At 47.8% G+C, this 17259-nt stretch overlaps 1 protein-coding gene across 2 annotated transcripts in view; it reads right to left on the bottom strand.

Moving 5' to 3' along the window:
• Positions 1 to 17259, bottom strand: part of glis1b (GLIS family zinc finger 1b) — a 55903-nt gene that overhangs the window by 9751 nt on the left and 28893 nt on the right. Inside the window, exons 5-7 of one of the 2 annotated variants that reach the window (XM_040185302.2) lie at positions 5318 to 5479; positions 2805 to 2915; positions 451 to 595 (exon numbers count right to left, since the gene is read on the bottom strand). In XM_040185302.2, the coding sequence (XP_040041236.2) occupies positions 451 to 595; positions 2805 to 2915; positions 5318 to 5479 (418 nt within the window). The remainder of the gene's footprint in view (positions 1 to 450; positions 596 to 2804; positions 2916 to 5317; positions 5480 to 17259) is intronic. The other variant, XM_040185303.2, reaches the window with a different exon arrangement.

The following is a 17259-nucleotide window of genomic DNA, read 5'->3' as shown; positions in this document are numbered from 1 at the left end:
CCGTTTCGGGAACAAATGTTCCCTGGCCGTCGATGTTGTGAGACGCGGCCAGTCTCTCGCGCTCACGTTTTCAATTGCTCAAGAACAGTTAATCGCGCGGCTTCTGGTATCATGTGACGTGCCAAAAAGGAAATGATAAAAGATGTAGCACACATTGAAATCATTATGGCATGAGGAATTCATGCCATAATTGGAATATATTCTAAAACCTTTTTGTGAATGGAGGTTGCCACTTCTAATCAATGTGGTTTAAACTACAGCCTGAATTATAAAAAATATTGATTTGATGCGTATGATATAAATGTATTAGAATGGACAGTGTACCATAGTAACCAAAAGGTTGTTGGTGCACTGAGAGAGAGAGAGAGAGACTAGACTTTGATGATCGCTGAACGCCTTCATAAGAGGTTACGTAATCATGGTGTTGGATGCAGCATCCCGTCTGTGCACCTGTGAAGATGTCCTGGCCCAGTCCGGAGGAGCGGCCGTCTTTCATTCCGTTGTAGCGGTGCTGCGCGGAGGTGGAGCTCTGCAGGTGCTGCATGGACAGACACTCACTCAGGACGTCCTGCTCCAGGTGGGGACATGGCCGAAGCTGTCAATCAAAAGCAGGACAATCGGAGAGAGAACAAAGAATGTTCACGAGAAAATGATGGTGAGTCACTCCATCTGGTTTGCAAGATTACACAAGGACGAAAACACAGCCTCAGTTGTGTCTATTTGTGGGCTGCACCCTACGTGGGGGGTGTTTTCTTGCTGTTTTGTGTTCTCTTTTAGGGCAATAACGTGATAGAAACGGTAATTCAAAACAGCAACTGTACAAATTAAAATACATATTCAGTCAGGGGGAACCGCAGGGAAGATCACACACTCCTTTTTGAGTCATGCGTTGGCCTTGGACGTTGTGGGCAACCGATCGATGTACCAACTCGGGGCCAATGCGAGATCGCTCCCGTTTCTCCCACTGCCAACAGTAATGGGGGCAACTGAAGACACATTTCAGCTGCCGGGTTGCTCACACGCAACGCAGAAGAGACCTGAACCCAAGGACACTTGTGTCAGTTGGAGAAATGGAACATCTGCCTCTCGGATCAGTGGAACAGCTGACCTCTGTTGTATACATCAGCAGATGTCTCTGTAATGAAACATTACGGTTGCCGGGCAACACGACAGGCCGGAACTAACAGCCGCATCTTTCCTTCGCTTTGGGAGATTTACCTTCAAAGAAAGAAAGAACCTGCACATTCCACCCGCGGACTGATGCTGATCATCGGCAGCAGGCAGAAATGACACCACATCGATGAGACATCAACTCTGCACTGGGTTCTTTGGTTGTTATGAAAAAAAATGCGCATTTAAACTAACTCACCAACCACCATTGTAATCAAAATCCACCCAGTTTATATCACCGTTTATCATTCGGACATTGATTAAGTAACATCGGATCTTTTTCGGACATAATCAGTTCACTCTTTCGTTTTTCAATTGAAAGGATTCAACGGCAGCTGCATCATTTAATTTATAATGCTTTATTCAAAAAGAAAATAATAACTCCTAATTTGATGCGCAACTGTCCACTGCAACACTAATGTTACACGGTCGGCTTCAGAACAACTGGCTCCTAATCAATTGCATCCAACATACTAAGGAGATCAAAACGTAAACCCATTGTAAAATCAACTACTTGTTCCTGTCACCATGATGTGACATTAACCATGCTGAGTAACACACCCGTTTTGTACAATAGTGTAATAACACAAGTGTATAAAAGAAATCGCCCCAGTTACAGATGAAGAGGTTGGTGTTTGTTCACCACCTGTTTCTCTGTGTCGGCCCGTCAGTCCTCCCGACCGCAATGCCGGCCTTTGTCATCTCGCAGAAAGACGTTCCACACTTTACATTTTGTGGTTGGAAACATTCTTTTGCATTATCGCAACAACCTTCTCTTCTCTCTCTGACCGTCCCCACCGAGGACGGATAACGGCGTTATCTCTGCGTCACTTAAATCTTTTAAGCCCCTCCGCCTCACAGATGATTCACTGGTTCAGCTTGCATCATCCACGTGGTGATTTCACACTTGCGTCGGGTGATTCAGTGAACGTGTATGTTTTTGTTCTCCCGGGGACCGTTACGAGTGGCCTGCAAAGCATTCATCACGCGTAATTGAGGCCTGTTCCCCACACGGCGACACTCCTAACACTTTCTCCGGGCCGCTCCAAGAGCGGAGCGAGAGCGTTTGTTTGACATTTGTCCATAACATCTGGCCGCTGGGGTATTCCGCGGCCCAGCTTATTAACAATGCTACGAGCACACATGTGTTTCCCTTTACAGCGGCTGAGCAGAGAAACGCATCATCCAGACCGCCACTATCCAGCCTCTTCCACAACAATGAGCCCTTTCTCCGTTGTTTACCCGCTTCCACTCGGGGAAAGAACGGGCTTCTGACCACCAACACGACACAAATGTGCTCAAACCTGATCTATTGTCTATTGTTGGGGAAACGGTTACCCCCCGTTTGTGAGACCTGTAGCACTACCGTCCTGACGGATGCAGGAGCTCTTGAGCAAGGCACTGCAGAGATCTACCCCTCATGATACACCAACATGTATATGCATTACTTCAAAATGTAACTTAATACTGTTCCTATAAATGTAATACTATCAAGTGTTGATTCAGATACACATTATTTATCTCTCAGTTGGTTTTATGTGAAAAAAGTCAACGTCGAGTTACATATTTCTCGCGGCGGTTTCTCTCGAGGTCACTTTTCTGATTCCATCACTTTCCTGTCGGAGGTTCCTTACCTTTCTACGCACCTGTTGCTCTTTGGCCGAGTGGATCTTGACATGTTTGCGCAGCGAGCTGGGGTCCGTGTAGCGCTTGGTGCAGCCGGGGATCTGACAGGCGTACGGCTTCTACGAGCAGAGAGAGAAAAAAACAAAAACATACTTCACATACCCGGGTGAAGTTTGCAATTCATTTAAATAAACATTGTCATTGGGAGACACGAGGAAAGAAGGTGGGCGGGTATTTAAAGAAGACATGACGGAAATCGAGTGTGACGGCAGCCGCGGGGGGGTTTGTGGGGGGGTTACATGGCGGGAAACCTAGTGTAATCGTTGTTTTATGTCAAACGGGAACGTCCATGAATGACTTTTGTTTTGAAAACTAACTTCATTGTCCTGTTCGTGTCAGTCAAATCAGCACCGATGCGTCCGGCTTCTTCCATCACATCACCGCTGTTTGTGACTGATGAACTGGGGGGAAAACTAAGCTCACCACGTTGCTCAGGGCGACATTAACGTACGGGATGTGTACCGAGGACAAACTTCTCCAGAGCTCCCGTCGGCTCTTCTCCCGGCAAAGTAAAGGGAGGCGAATCAAAGGAGTGCTCCAAAGCAACACCCCCCCGCGGCTGCAATCAGCCTCTGAGAATGGGGGATTTAGGGTGTGAGTGTGCAAAATGTATACACAGGAAGTGGGAAATCTGTTGATGTAAAGGCAAAGTTCAGGTCCTACCTTTCAGCTGAGAATGACAGAATTGGAAGTAAGTAGGGGGGAAAAAGGCATGAAAAAGAAAGAAAAGATGCATTATAAAATGATCAATACCGACTGATCTCCCTGTAATGTTTCCTTTATTTAAATCCAGGCCTTTGAAGTGTTCCCTTGCTGTTGCATGTATGCATATAGGTCTATGATATTTTTAGGTGTAGTAACAAACCCCCTCTCTCGAGACATCAAAAGGGCATGATTAACAATATGTAACTTGACAATATGTGTGTAAAACATTCAGTTAATATAAATGTTACACAAATAAGGAAATATGTTTGATTATGGACCAATTTGGAGTACCTCTATTCACAGTGACATACAGACTTGCTGTAAGCTGGGACACGACATCTCGAAAACTCACCACTTGACTTTCTTAAAATTAAAACGTTAAACCAAGTAAATACAGCATGCATTGAAAAATATATTTTCCCTCACTGAAATTTTTGTTTCATCATCAGGAAAATAAGATGGCTATTAAAGTGTAAGGGGACACCGGTCTTTATTTTTGCTCTGCTTCCATACCTCACCCTTAAATAAGCCTTCGTTATTGCAGAGCGCCAACAGTGCCAGTCACCTCCATGCGGCGCGGAACGTCAAATTTTACACTTCTGCGTAAAATAAATACCGTTAAAGATTAAAAATGATTTACTCTCAGAGTGTTTCTGGCCGGGCGGGCAGCCGGGCAGGCACTTTGAATACCACGGCGGGGTGTTAATATGAAGCTATAAGCATCGCCGTCCCAGATTAGCTGTATCACTTGCCCTATTTTGGAAAGACCGGCTGCTGAGGAAAAATCTCAAAATGATAGAATAACACAAGTCTGGGTTCAACGTACTGCTTAAGTAAAGGTTCGGAGTGATTTATTGTAACGTGTACCAAAAGAACGGGCGGCTGGCCAACCCAGGAAGGAACACAGGGGGAAGATATTCTGGAAAAATATTAAGAAAGAAAATAAACATCTCTTTCAATTAATGTTTTGCAGAAAGCGGGGAATTTGAGCATTGACTGAATAAAAAAAAAAATCATTCACACTGTTTGCCTTCAGCTCTCTTTCTACTCGCTCAGCATCACTGAACTTTTATTCTATTTGGAGTTGAAGAATTGTTTGGAGACCTTTGGTCCGTCACCGAAGTGTAAATATGGAATAAAACCCGAGGTGCTCGGCTTGTAAAGCTCTGAGAAAAATAAACGTTAAAGTGCTATATGACAATAAAAGTGTATCGACCTATTGAGTTTATGAGAGACTAGTCCCCATCGCTGATGTCCAGGGCTCCTGAGACTATTTAACTATTTAACATTTTGATGTTAAACAGTTTCACATTGAAACATTGAGGTGAAACAGTCAAATACCTCAATCTCTAAAGAATTTCAGCAACACGTACCCGCTAACTGTGCTGGTATCAAAGTGGGGTATTTGCGAGGTTACCGAGACGCGACGAGCGGCAGCCACGTCTGACTCAACCTTTCCCTCCGCGCGCGGGGTCGGAGAAAACAGGCGATGCTCTGTGTGATCTCGAGCCGATCGCTTAACGCGTGAGAGCGCCACGCCGCAGGTGGAGGATGGCGTGAGCACCCACCCTCTCAGTGGGCTGGGTAGAAAGTGGATGAAGCTGGTATCCAAACACACGCAAACATTTACAGAGCATCATCTCACGAAGCCACGCCTTCCGCAACGCGGCGACCACGCAGACCATTTCAACATGTCGGCCGTGGATCGACTCTGGCGAAAGAATCGGGAGGTGGAGGCCCGGCTTCAGCTTCTCACCGTGTCCAGGTGAGTCCGCTGGTGCTTGGCGCGGTCGCTGGAGTTGCTGAAGGCCTTCTGGCAGCCGGGGTGCTGGCACAGGTACGGCTTCTCTCCCGTGTGGCTCCTCAGGTGGATCTTCAGGTTCTCCAGGCGGGAGAACGCTTTGTTACAGCCCTCGAACTGCGGGGAAAAAGGGAAAGACGGCTGTCACGGCAGGCTGTCACGGCATATATATGTGCACCCACATGCACATATATATATATATATATACGTGAATCAATCAGTGCAAAACCGGCACATCCCTGTATGCCTCTGTGAGTGTGCACTTGTGTGAATCACAGCTGTCCCACTCCTTCCCAGAGTCCCTGAATCACTCGCACAGCTGGAGGAGTTGGCTACACCACGTATTCATCGCCAGCCGTGGAAAAGTGAGGGATGCTTATGAACATGGGTGGTGTAATTGCGAGCATCGTTCCCCCCTCTGCCCCCCCGTGCTCTTGAATTACGCAGCCAATCCAGGGACCTCGGTTTGGAACCACGTCCACTTGAAGGACGGCGGCGTTGCGTGACAGCACACCTGCCTCGGGACGGCGGGGGGAAACCGGAGTGTTCCGTGCGGCGGCGGTTAATGGGCTGTAATGCATAGCGCGGGATAAGTGTTCTGCTGTGTATAGGGCAATAGACTGACAAGTGACAGCGGCTGTAAACAGGCTCGTATCCGACCCAGCTCGGCCCATTTGATCCAAACCACTCAGCCAATGAACACCACAGATTTGTTAACATGTGCATGATTCATGAGGCGTCTCGCGTAACCACTCCTGCTCTTGAGTAGAAAACGAGGCTGATCGGCTGATGAGGCGGTCAATGTCAAGACCCCCCACAGGGGCTGCTGGGTAAAGAGTCACGGATTGTGTATCGTAATATAGGAAGTATAGCTCAGTGTTACTTATATCTACGTAGGGTTAAACTCCTTCAGGTATTCAGCCGCTGCAGGACATCCACACGCTGGTACTGTCACAGAGCACAATAGGAGCCGGTGAAGAGCTCAGGTTAGCGTCCCTCTTCTTTACCTTCAGATGCATGTCTTGTAGGACTGTACATCAGCACAGGTGGATGCCTTAAAGTGGAGACAAAAGGGTGCAGAGGCCAAAGGCAGCGTCGGAGAGGAGGCGGCGCCGCGAGGAGTAATGGATGCGTAAACCGGTGAAACAGACAAAGGAGATCAATGACAAATTTAAAAAGAACCGACGCAGCAGAAAGACATTCGGTCTGATAAAAAACAGGGTGCAATTACTCAGACTTTATTTAACACTTAAGTTTCCCCTCAAATGTAAATATGACAATATCTTCAAAAATATTTGCTCCCTCGCTCTTGGATCTCGCGCAAAGCAATTCCTTGCAAAAGGACTTTTGTGGCGCCACCGCGGCCTCCACCTTCCATTGTAGCCTGACCTTTAGTGAAGCCCGCTGACGACAGGTCGGGTTACGGCTAAGGAGAGAGTGACACCATCCCTCTAATGGGCCTTCAGCTTCACCTCGGCTCAATACTCATCCGTGGTCTCCTTCAATCACGCAGGCGGGGCCTTCTATTCACCGAGGCTCCATTTAATAAAGGCGAAACCTAAGCCAGTCATGGTAGAGGCGTGTTGGGTGACCGGGCTGATCTGTGGGTGCACGTGCTCCTGTGGGTCAGTTAGGGAGTCTTAATCTGCCCGTTTACGGCTACAAAACGCACATCTACTTTGTGAAACCATTTAGATGTTTCAAACTGAGCTGGAAGTTGAAAAACAACAACGGGGTGAGTACACATGCACCAAAAATATATGTAGTATAATTATTATTATATTGATTATTAAGTAATTTAGAACTGGTTCAATAAACAGCCTTATGTACAAGGGGAGATCTAAGTTAGAACCCGTGTGCCGTACAACAGAAGCTGAGAAGATAAATGTGTAACCGAAATATAACTGACTTCTCGTCCCGATGAGGCACAGCACAGGACTCGAATGTGGAATAAAAACACTTAACCCCGGATTCATCAGCTCACGTCCCTGGAAAAAGCCGTCACGTCGCCCAGCGTTGCACGGCCGGAGACATATTATTTCTGAGTCCTGCCAATCAAATGCTTCGGATGGAAGCGGGAGACGCGGCGAGGGTGGGGAAGTTTAATGAAAGCCTCAGTGCGGAGGAACAAACGCGCTGCCGCGCCGGTCGTGACAGACGTGGTCTGCGCTGACGGCGCCGGGCATCTGGGTTTGGAAAACAAACACGGCTATTATTGACGTGCCAAGTTTGAAGGCTAAATTATAATTACTCGCCCCGTGGAGGAAACCGTGTTAATCGCGTAGAGCGTATTATTACTCTGGAAGCCGGAATGGCAGCCAGGCGGCCGAGTATGATGGTTTTCATGCCACCCGTGGACATGGACGTTACCCAGAACCCCGTGCAGAAATGTAATGCTACAGTCCCATGTTCTAGCGTAGCCAATGTGTTAAAAGGACTTACTGTATTTCAATGAGTTCACGGACTGTGAAACCTACTTAGGTTTGAAAATCTGCTGTTGAATCCAGTATTGCTCTTCTATTAAAACTGTATTGATGTGGAAAGTTTGTGGTTTTCTTTTGGGAACCTATACATCCAATGTTATGGATACGATTCAAACTACATTAAACAAAGTCAAACTATATTGATGAAAACCTAAAAAACAAAGGCGTCAATGTGGTATATAAAGAGTCTGTAAACGCTGTAGAAATAAATCAACACATTACGGGTTAAAGTGGTATGAAGGCCGAGGCACAGGACGCGGCATTGATTTTGCCGTCGATATTATCTATGAAAACAGTTTAGACGGCGCTGATCACATTAATTGCTTTAAACATGTTTAGTTTTCCTCTCTCGCTCTCTCCCCCTCCTCCCCCCGTCTGAAGTAAACCGGCAGATCGCCGCGCGAGTGGAGCGCCACCGGCAGCGCGGAGAGACTTGAGCCCTGCTTGACGCCGTCTCACTCTTAAACTGGAGAGGGGGGGGGGGGGGGGGGGGGGGGGGGAGGGGGCGCTTCAGTGGCTCGGTAAACATTTGGGATGACAGCGGGGTCTTGACGTGGCTGAAAGGGGGTGAGAGCGGGTTGAAAAGGTGGACGGGCAGCTGATCACAACGGACAGATTATGGGCCCCGGCGTGCAGGCCGGCGTGCCGGAGGCCTCCATGGGAAATGACTCCTGACTTGGCGGGGAGAGGGCCAAGCGGCTCGAGGGGCTAAAAGGCAGCAGTGTGTGGCTCTCTCTCCCCTCGCATGCGGCGGCTCATTAGCAACCGGCAGGAGCCGTGGAAACAAAAAGGGCCGTTATAGGAGGGCACGGCTACCGACATGGAGGGCAGCAGAGGTCCGATTAAGAGCATTAACGAATGGCATGTGGAGAGAAATGCGGTGACAGGAGGCAATCAGGGGTACGGTGGAGGTGCTTCACTTCACTTCACAAAAAATACCACTACGCTCGTTGCAGCCGAGGTCATCACCCGACAGGAGCCCTTTTATTTCCTCAAAAATAGGCACCAGAATTTTCTCATTGGCCGTTCGTCTTGTCTGGAGGTTGCTTTAGATGCCTCAACTGTAAAATATCTCAGTAATTGTACATCGGCCCACTGAGTAACGATGGCGCAATGGAATCCAGCTTCTTAAGACCATGACATTTACTATTACGCACACTCAGGTGGAAAAAAAGCCCTGCACCAGTGATCCACTGTGATTAGGTTTACCGATTATATCCAGGCTCCTTTACAGCCGGGCCGGGCCTGACAGACACCACGAAGGGCAAAGAGCATTAGTGGCGAAAGAAAACCCGGCCAAATAAAACAATATCAAGAAACAGCTTGTATAACTTTTATAAGTATAAAAAAAAGAGAGTTTGGGGAGGGGGGGGGAGTTGGTTTATCACAAGGTGTCTTTCTCCGCCCGGACCTGCGAGGGGAAAAACCACCAACACTTCAGGATCTGTCGGGAGGGGAGGCCGTGGAGCTGCGGATGGGAGGAACATGTGCGTTTAATCTGCCTGCTTGCAAATGCCCTGTGGCAACCACAGCAAAGAGCAGAACGACGTAAATGGGTGAAATTATATCCATATGATTCAACGAGACAGCTAAGGGGAGGCAGGTTTCTCGTGCGCTTCGTCAGGATACGAAATTAAACACAGGCCGGCTAAAACATTCGCATTACATAGTTTACACATATCATTTCCACGGCGGAGCGGGGACCCTTTTAGCAGCCAACCTCATCTGTTGCAAATAGGGCTTTAACTTCAATCAAAGATAGGACTTGTTTCTGTTGGGCAGCAGAGATATGAATTCACACACAATTGCCTCGTCATCGTCACCACGAATCATCGCTTATTTCCTGCACTTTTGTCAGATTTTTTTTAGGAGGCCTTGATTTATGAACGGAGAGACACAGGTACACACACACACACACACGCACACACGCACACACACACACACACACACACACACACAGAGAGAGTGTTGTCCAGATGTGCACAAACAGGCCGGCGGAGCAAGAGCCGATGAATTGGTGGGAGGAAGTAGTCATGTAAATGACTAAAGAAATTGTTCTAAACAGCCATTTTGCACCCATGCCTGAATAGTTTGGGGGGGGGAGGATTCAAAACTACGTGGATGGCACAACAGGAAGCATTGGTATGATGACTAAATGAGGCCGCTTACATAATTAGCCTGCCCAGCAGTTTTGTCCCTCTCACAGAGAGTGTTTGCTGGAGATTGAGGAGGAAGTGCAGTGATGGAGTTGAACCCTTGTTCCTGCGGTGGGGTGGGGGAGGGGGGGGGCAGAGTGAGAGCCGGGGCTGCACAACAACACGGCGCGGCTTCATGGAAGCACTTAACCTGCTGTGATTCACAAATGTCTACCAGCATCAGATTAGAGAGGCCGCCATGCGATTTCCTGTGAAAGCCAGGCGGCCCGGGGTTTGCCGGTTCACCAGGTGGAGGGATGAGGATGGGGGGGTTTGGGAGGAGGGAGGGAGGGGGGGGGGGGGGGGGGGGGTCTCTGTCAAAGAGGTGAAGGCAGGCCGAAGAGGAAGAGCATATATCTGGTGTGCCATCATGCAGCGTTACTCAGCTGAACTTCCAGCTCCCGGCTTCCTCCGTTTGACCCGACGTATTACCTTCTCCTTCCGCTGAACACAGGGTCATAGGTCCTTACCGACGCTTCTCAGTGAGGGAGGAGTTTTCAGACACGCTTTTGGGGGCCCTGCACATACTGGGTGTCCCCATAATGGCTCTCTTCAAGACTACAGTGTTAACAAGATATCCGGCCCCTAGTGGAGAAACCAGCTGCCCTAAAATACCTTTTACAAATATTAATTCCATGAATTATAATCAAAGAAATTTAAAGAAAATGGAAAAAATGATTATCAATACACTCAGGTTAAGAGACTGATTCTTTTGTGCTCCCATTCAGAGACGGCATCCTAAACACAACGATGCCGCTCGGCCTTGGGACAGCGTTTCCTTCTCACAAGCCAATCCTAAACACTTAGAACGGCTGATTAGAACGCAACACAAAGCTTCCAGCGCCGCAGCCATTAGAACCCATCAAGGCATTAATTATAAACCCCGTTCACGAAACCCGAACCCGCCGGAGAAAAAGGCGGACCGGGGGGGTTACGCAGCGAAAATCCTAAACATGATCTGTGTTCCGGGGCGGCGCCTGGACTGATGTTACTGGCAGTCAATGCGGGATGCTGTCCGTCCTCTGACGGCCGCGGCTTCAATCTGTCCAGCACCTTTCACTCACACCTGCCTCTGTTCTCTCACACTCCCTCGGTCTCTAACCCCTCGTGCCAGTGAGGTCCTCTCGCTAAGGCCCCTCCAGCCAGTAATGACAATAATGTGGTGTTTAATTGATCCTATTAATCTGTCTTTTGATGGACTGTTAGACACATACTGCCGGGTCCAACGAGACGATTGCGCAGTGACTTGAAGTGATATTTTTATTGGATCGCTTCTATCATCCATCATTTCTTTGGTTCCCTCTCTCTATGGATCGACTTTTTCCTCCTTCAATAACTTTTTGTTTAAGCAGCTTTTGATCATATTCTAAATCGCAAGAAAGGAAGTAGCCGTTTATTTAAACCCGCCTTGTCTACTTATACTTATAATGTCAAAAATAAAGAAAGTGTCTTACTCGCTCAAAATGCAACATATCTCGTGATTGCATTTTATTTTGGTCTACAGGCTGCTGAAGCTTTGCCACAGCTCTGGAAAGATGCCACAGTTCTGACAACAACTCCTGACAATAACCCGCTCAGGCTTTAAAAAGAAAGAAATACAGAGTCTCCATTCAGAAAACGCAATGAATTGTCAGTATCTGATTTCCAAAGGGGTGAAAGTCTTATTGGGAGTTATTTTTACAATGGTGTGTTATTGCTGTGTGGTTATTCACTATCAAATGAAATGAAAACAGGACTATTTTCTGTTGTATTGACATGTAGTGATTGAAGTCCTTTAACATGAAGATGTGTTAGTGAAAGAAATGAAAGCCCATCTCCCTTTTTTTCGGTCATAACCGTTCGCCGTCCGCACAAGAGTTGACACAGCTGTCTAAAGACCCACCGTGGCAGACCGAGCGACTCTATAACTCTGACTTGACAACAACAACAACAAAAAAAAAAAAAAAACAGAAGAAGAAGAAGTCCAGCGAGCTGCCAAGCCAAACAGCTTGATGCCAGAAGCACCGTAGCACTCAGACAGAAAACATGCCAGCGGAATTAAACAATAGGTCAATATGGCGTTGCGATCAACGCCAGCTCAAGCACGGCGTGTGGGAGGAGAGAGCATTTTATGCAACCCTCTGGAGCGGGACCAGACCACAAGGCCTTCTGGGTAAAACAAAAAAGAAATACGTGAAAGAAATGTGGTGCATCGGTGCCCGTAGATCAGATTTGTCCTCTAGGACGCCACGGGTGTGTTCTTTTCTGCTCTCTCTGCGTTTCAGGGTCCGCTTCCCAGTTTGTGTGGATATGGCCCGTTGCAATACATCACAATGTGCTGGATATTCAACGGGTCGAGTCAATCCCCCCCCCCATGCAACGGGCCGCTCTCTCAGCGAGCACATCGCCGCTCATTCGCATTTCAATAAATCAATTCACCACGTTTCGGTATTTGGTTCTCTATTCATATTCAATTATTGGGCGCACACTGACACGCTTGTGCCCGCCGTCCTACAGGAAAACACGTTTATTTGAGTACGAACCAACTCCCCCATTCCTGTGCAATTACGATGGACGCGGGCGACCTCGCCAACGGCAAGAATCCTGAACTCCTCCTATTCACTGATATTCTAAGGTAAACCTCTTCATGGGACGTTTCCTTCAGCTTTCTCACCGGGCGCATGTTTGCGGTAGCCGTAACATGAGTCCCAGCCTGCCGCTCATACACAATTTGCCAGTTAAGAGACTAGCGCGTTACAATATTGCATTTTATCCACGTATAATATGCATTTCCTGGCCGTATCCTACGCCGTGCATGACTTGATCTCAACTTCTTGGCCTCCTTTCAGAATGAAATTGGCACGCGGGTGATACGCGATCATTGCCGGTTGTGCCGCTGACACGGATGCAGTGCGATCGGAGTGACAGCTGCTACGTGGCACAGTATGAAAGATCAACGCTGTGAGAAAACTGGAAGAACAGGGGATAAAACCGAGGGATACGCTCCGACTTAAAGGCTTTTTACTTCCACCGTAATTCTGCCTGAATGGCCGAACCAATCTGGTTCTAAACCCCGCGTAAACCTTTTTACATCGATGTTAAACCAATTCCAAAGCTCAACAGGCTGAATGTGAAACAGATGTTTTAGGAACTGAGCAGAAAGCGAGAGGGCTTCTTTCTGGAGACAGTTAGAGATCATTGGGGTGTAAACCTCTATGGGGGAGAGGTAAATCCCAATTTAAACACCAGAGTCCGTGCTGTGCCAGCTCTTCTGGGTCACACAATCATAAAATAGGGTTATATGAAAAACGATCCTTCTGTGGTTCCTGTCCTTACATGTCCCAATGCGAAAGATTTAAGGTCCCGTTTTTCCGGATTTTATTCTCTAATTATCAATCATTTTGGGAGGTTATGTGGTTTTGGAGAAGACTCCACTGTTTTGATATATGTGCCATTTAATGCCACAATCCAACCGGCACGATTCTTCTTGGATCGTTCCCTTTGGACCTCTCTTCAGTCTGTCAGTCTCGTGTGGGCATTTAAAAACACACTGGAAGTCTCCATATTGTAAACAATCACAGGTCTCCGGCTCGGAATGTTTGGTCACCTTGAAACAAACACTTGAGTTTTGTGTGCAACCGCACACCAACTGAATGAGGACTCATCAAGTCCTCATTCAGCGCATACCAAATTGCTTGTCATGCACAACGCCGTGTGAGGAATTCTGGGCAAAAATGCTGTGTTTTTTAGCGGGTGGTGGTGGGGGGGGATGACATCAGTGGAGCTGAATTGTCTGGCTGCGTTTCTTTCAGCCTTCACTTTTTTCTCCTCAAACACGCTACAAGTTAAACCCGGCACGCCAAGCACAGAACGCCGCGGCGCATCATTTAAACATGACACCCTGAACGTGAACTCGTCGTACCGCTATTGGTGTTTATTCTGCGCGGTAGCGACTCATACGTGTGTACATGTCAGCGGCGGGTCTGGCCTCGTCCGGCGTGGGGCGGTGTGGGTCCGGCTGGGTGGAGGGATACGCGTCGTCCTGGCCCGCGGGCGGCGCAACACTGAGGCAGAAGTGGTCCCGCTGTGTACAAACAACCCTTCTTGTTTGCGTGTTTGCGGTGGCCGATGTGAACGCGGCCTCTGAACTCTGGACTCTGTGGGTTCTGTGCGGTGGCCTCTGCCGCACCGCTGAGCCAGCGGGAAAAAAACAAACAATGTGGGTGCTTTGAGAGATTCCCCTCTGTTCAACACACATACACACACACACACGCATCACCCACGAACCGGGCCGGTGGCTGTGTTTACCAGATGGCTGCGGTGGCACAAAACAAGGCCGAGCTTCTCTCTGCTCTGTTTACATGGGCGGTTTTCCTTAAAAAAAGGCTCATGATCTAACCGGGCGATCCCCCGGCTCTCCTCCGTCCATCCTCCCTCCGCATGAACCGGGTTTTGCATCCCTGCAGCAGCCCCCCGAACACGAGGGAGAGCCCCGAACAGCCGCCCCAGCTTCTTGCATACGATGTATAAGTAACATGATCTGGCTCGGTAAAGAGGTTAAACTGATTAAGGTTTTGGATGGGACACAATTATGACACACTCTCTGCAGCGTGTAACCAGCCCCAGCCTCGGGTCTTCGGGTTTCCAATACCAGAGCGGGATTAAATGTTGAGGAAATGGGGAAAATCAAAATATCGCATTCCAGACAAATGCAATTAAGAGTGTATCACATGTAGTAAATCCTGCATGCTTTGATACCCGGTTATGAGGTTCAAGGGAAGTTAGCTTTCAGATCTTTCATAGCTTGGGTTTATTGTGGCTACATATTTTTAGGCAAATGCTCCGCTGATTATAATGTGCATTTTATGCTTCTAAAAGTCACAATCACACAGGGGGGGAAACAAGTTTGGGAGTTCACAGTGCATGTGCATTAGTATCTTCTTAAAGATCTCCCTGACAGTAGCTGGCTTCTTTCCAGCTCAGTTTTACTTAACTACAGGTTAACATCATTTTTTGTTTGTCGCTAGTTGTGATTTCTAATTATAATGCAGTTGCACCAGCAGTTTAAGACATGTGAACTTGTGACACTTTCTGGAACATGAGCAGTACGTTGCAATGCAAAGAAGGGTATGTTCATTCTTTGATTCTTCGATGTGCATCGTGCAGACCGAGAGTGACCGAAACTTCAGCGGCGAGTTGAAAATGTACAACTTTAAATCAAATAAGCAATTAAGCTTGAACAAAACTAGCACGGCCCTGAATTCAGATCTAAATGATAGATAGTGTGAGTGAAAGAGAGGAGTGCTGGACTACATTACTGCAAAGGATCGACTGGAAAGCTTTCTCTCGGCCTGACAAGAAGTTGGCCCCGCTCACTCGACAAGGAAAACAAGCAAGATCCATCCATCCAGGGCTTTCCTTCGAATGCCAAAACATCAGTCGCACAGCCCCGCCGCCAGAAGTTTCATCATACCAGCGTCACATATGGACAGCGTTGTGTTACTACTAGCATGACGAGCGAACTGCCGACCCGGCAGGAAGACGGAGGACAACCGCAGGGCAGGGTTGTGGATTGGTAGAAATTAATTAGACTTTCGAGCTACCTGATGAACTCGTTTGCCTGGGGAACGGCCGACAACAATTAATTCTGGAAATGAATCAACGGGTAGCAGAGCGATGGTAAAGCGCTAAAGGTTGATCTCTTGCGTATGTGGCCATTGAACAGACTCTAGGACGTCTGTTTCTCAAGCGTGCGGTTACTCCCGACATGCTGAATCAATGCTCTTTTCTTCGCCTGTTGACCATTTTTGCAGCTGCTGGCCACTCAAGAGCACTCGTGCGTTTCTCTCCTCTTTAGGCTCAGGTAGTTCCGGGCTCCGATGGTTTCGAAGCTCAAACTGTGGAGACCGTGGCCTCTAAAGTTGCGCGGACAGGCCGGAGTGTCAGAGCCTCGCTAAATGCAAACACATTAATATCAACGTCACTCGCCACTCGCAACCCGGGCCGGCTCCGGTTTCACGCGCCATTCAGGGGGAAAAGTCGGGTCGTGTGCCGAACCATCGGTTTTAATTAGCTAATGGCAGCCGATGGCTCAGCGAGGAGTCCTTTTACTCTGAAAACACGCGCCACCTATCTTGGCGCTCTGCGTGCCGCCGTCTGCTGCCGAGCGGCTCTTGCCACTCTCCTCCCAAAAATCAGCCCGGTAAATCTAAGTACATGTTTTTGCTGGTTTCACACCAGTTTTCAGGGAGCCTTCCAACTTTCCTTCAACAAGTGGTTTGACTGCGTCAGTGTGTGTTTTGCTGTTTGTCTGTGTGCGCTCCCGTGTGTGTTTGGACGGGGTCCAGTTAAGCAGCTAATGCCGGCTCTTTTTTATCGTCGTGAAAACGGGCGGCGGCTTTCTGTCACGCCTTTGGCTCTTAACATATGACTAATGCTGAAGTATGCGAGTCTAGCCTTTTATGGAGGAATTTTCTTTTGCTTTGAAACAATGACATCACATCAATGGTACGAAGCCTGGCAGAAGAAACTAGAGACTTCAATCCAACAGCAAAAACAAGTGGTAATGTAAATTACTATGGACGTGCTGCAGAATGCTTACCTCCTTACTTTAACAAGATTTAAAACTAACTTAATAAGCATACCTCCTCAGCCAGGTGAAAAATATCATTTATAATAAAGATATAATGAAGCCTTAAGATTGTATCCAAGCTTGCAACCATTAGCATCTACTATGCACGATTGATCTGAATTATGTTGAAAAGTACTGCATTTCTGCCGTTAAAATTCAGCATGTTAAAACAGTAGCCTAACAAAACCCCCGAATCGTGTTTCATGCCTTGAATCCAATACAACCTATCCCAAGCACCCGATTGCTTTAGTACACAGAAAAAGTCTAACTGACCCCAAACCGCACCCGTCGTCGTGCCCTGTGAAACGCTCCGTCCGCTCCACACAGACGGCTTCGTGCTCCAGCAGGATATTATTTGACCTCCAGAGCCTTCAGACACTTCAAATCCGCTGACAAAGCTGAACGACATGCAACGTCTGGGTCCACGTCGGGGCTCGTCTCGCTGGATATATTTTTAATATTTATGCAGACACAGAAGAGAAAATGTAATAAACTGAAACAACAAGTGAATTAGGAATGAAACACAACAGGATATTGCAGGGAGATTATGTTGTTTCCTCTTCGCAATGCTTGCACGCCCTACACAAAAGCGCCGGAGGCCTCGCTGGA

This window comes from Gasterosteus aculeatus, chromosome 8 (genome assembly GCF_964276395.1).
Source record: "Gasterosteus aculeatus chromosome 8, fGasAcu3.hap1.1, whole genome shotgun sequence".
Lineage (NCBI taxonomy): Eukaryota > Metazoa > Chordata > Actinopteri > Perciformes > Gasterosteidae > Gasterosteus > Gasterosteus aculeatus.
The sequence above is the reverse complement of the archived record's forward strand: the minus strand, read 5'-3'. Positions and strand labels throughout refer to the sequence as shown.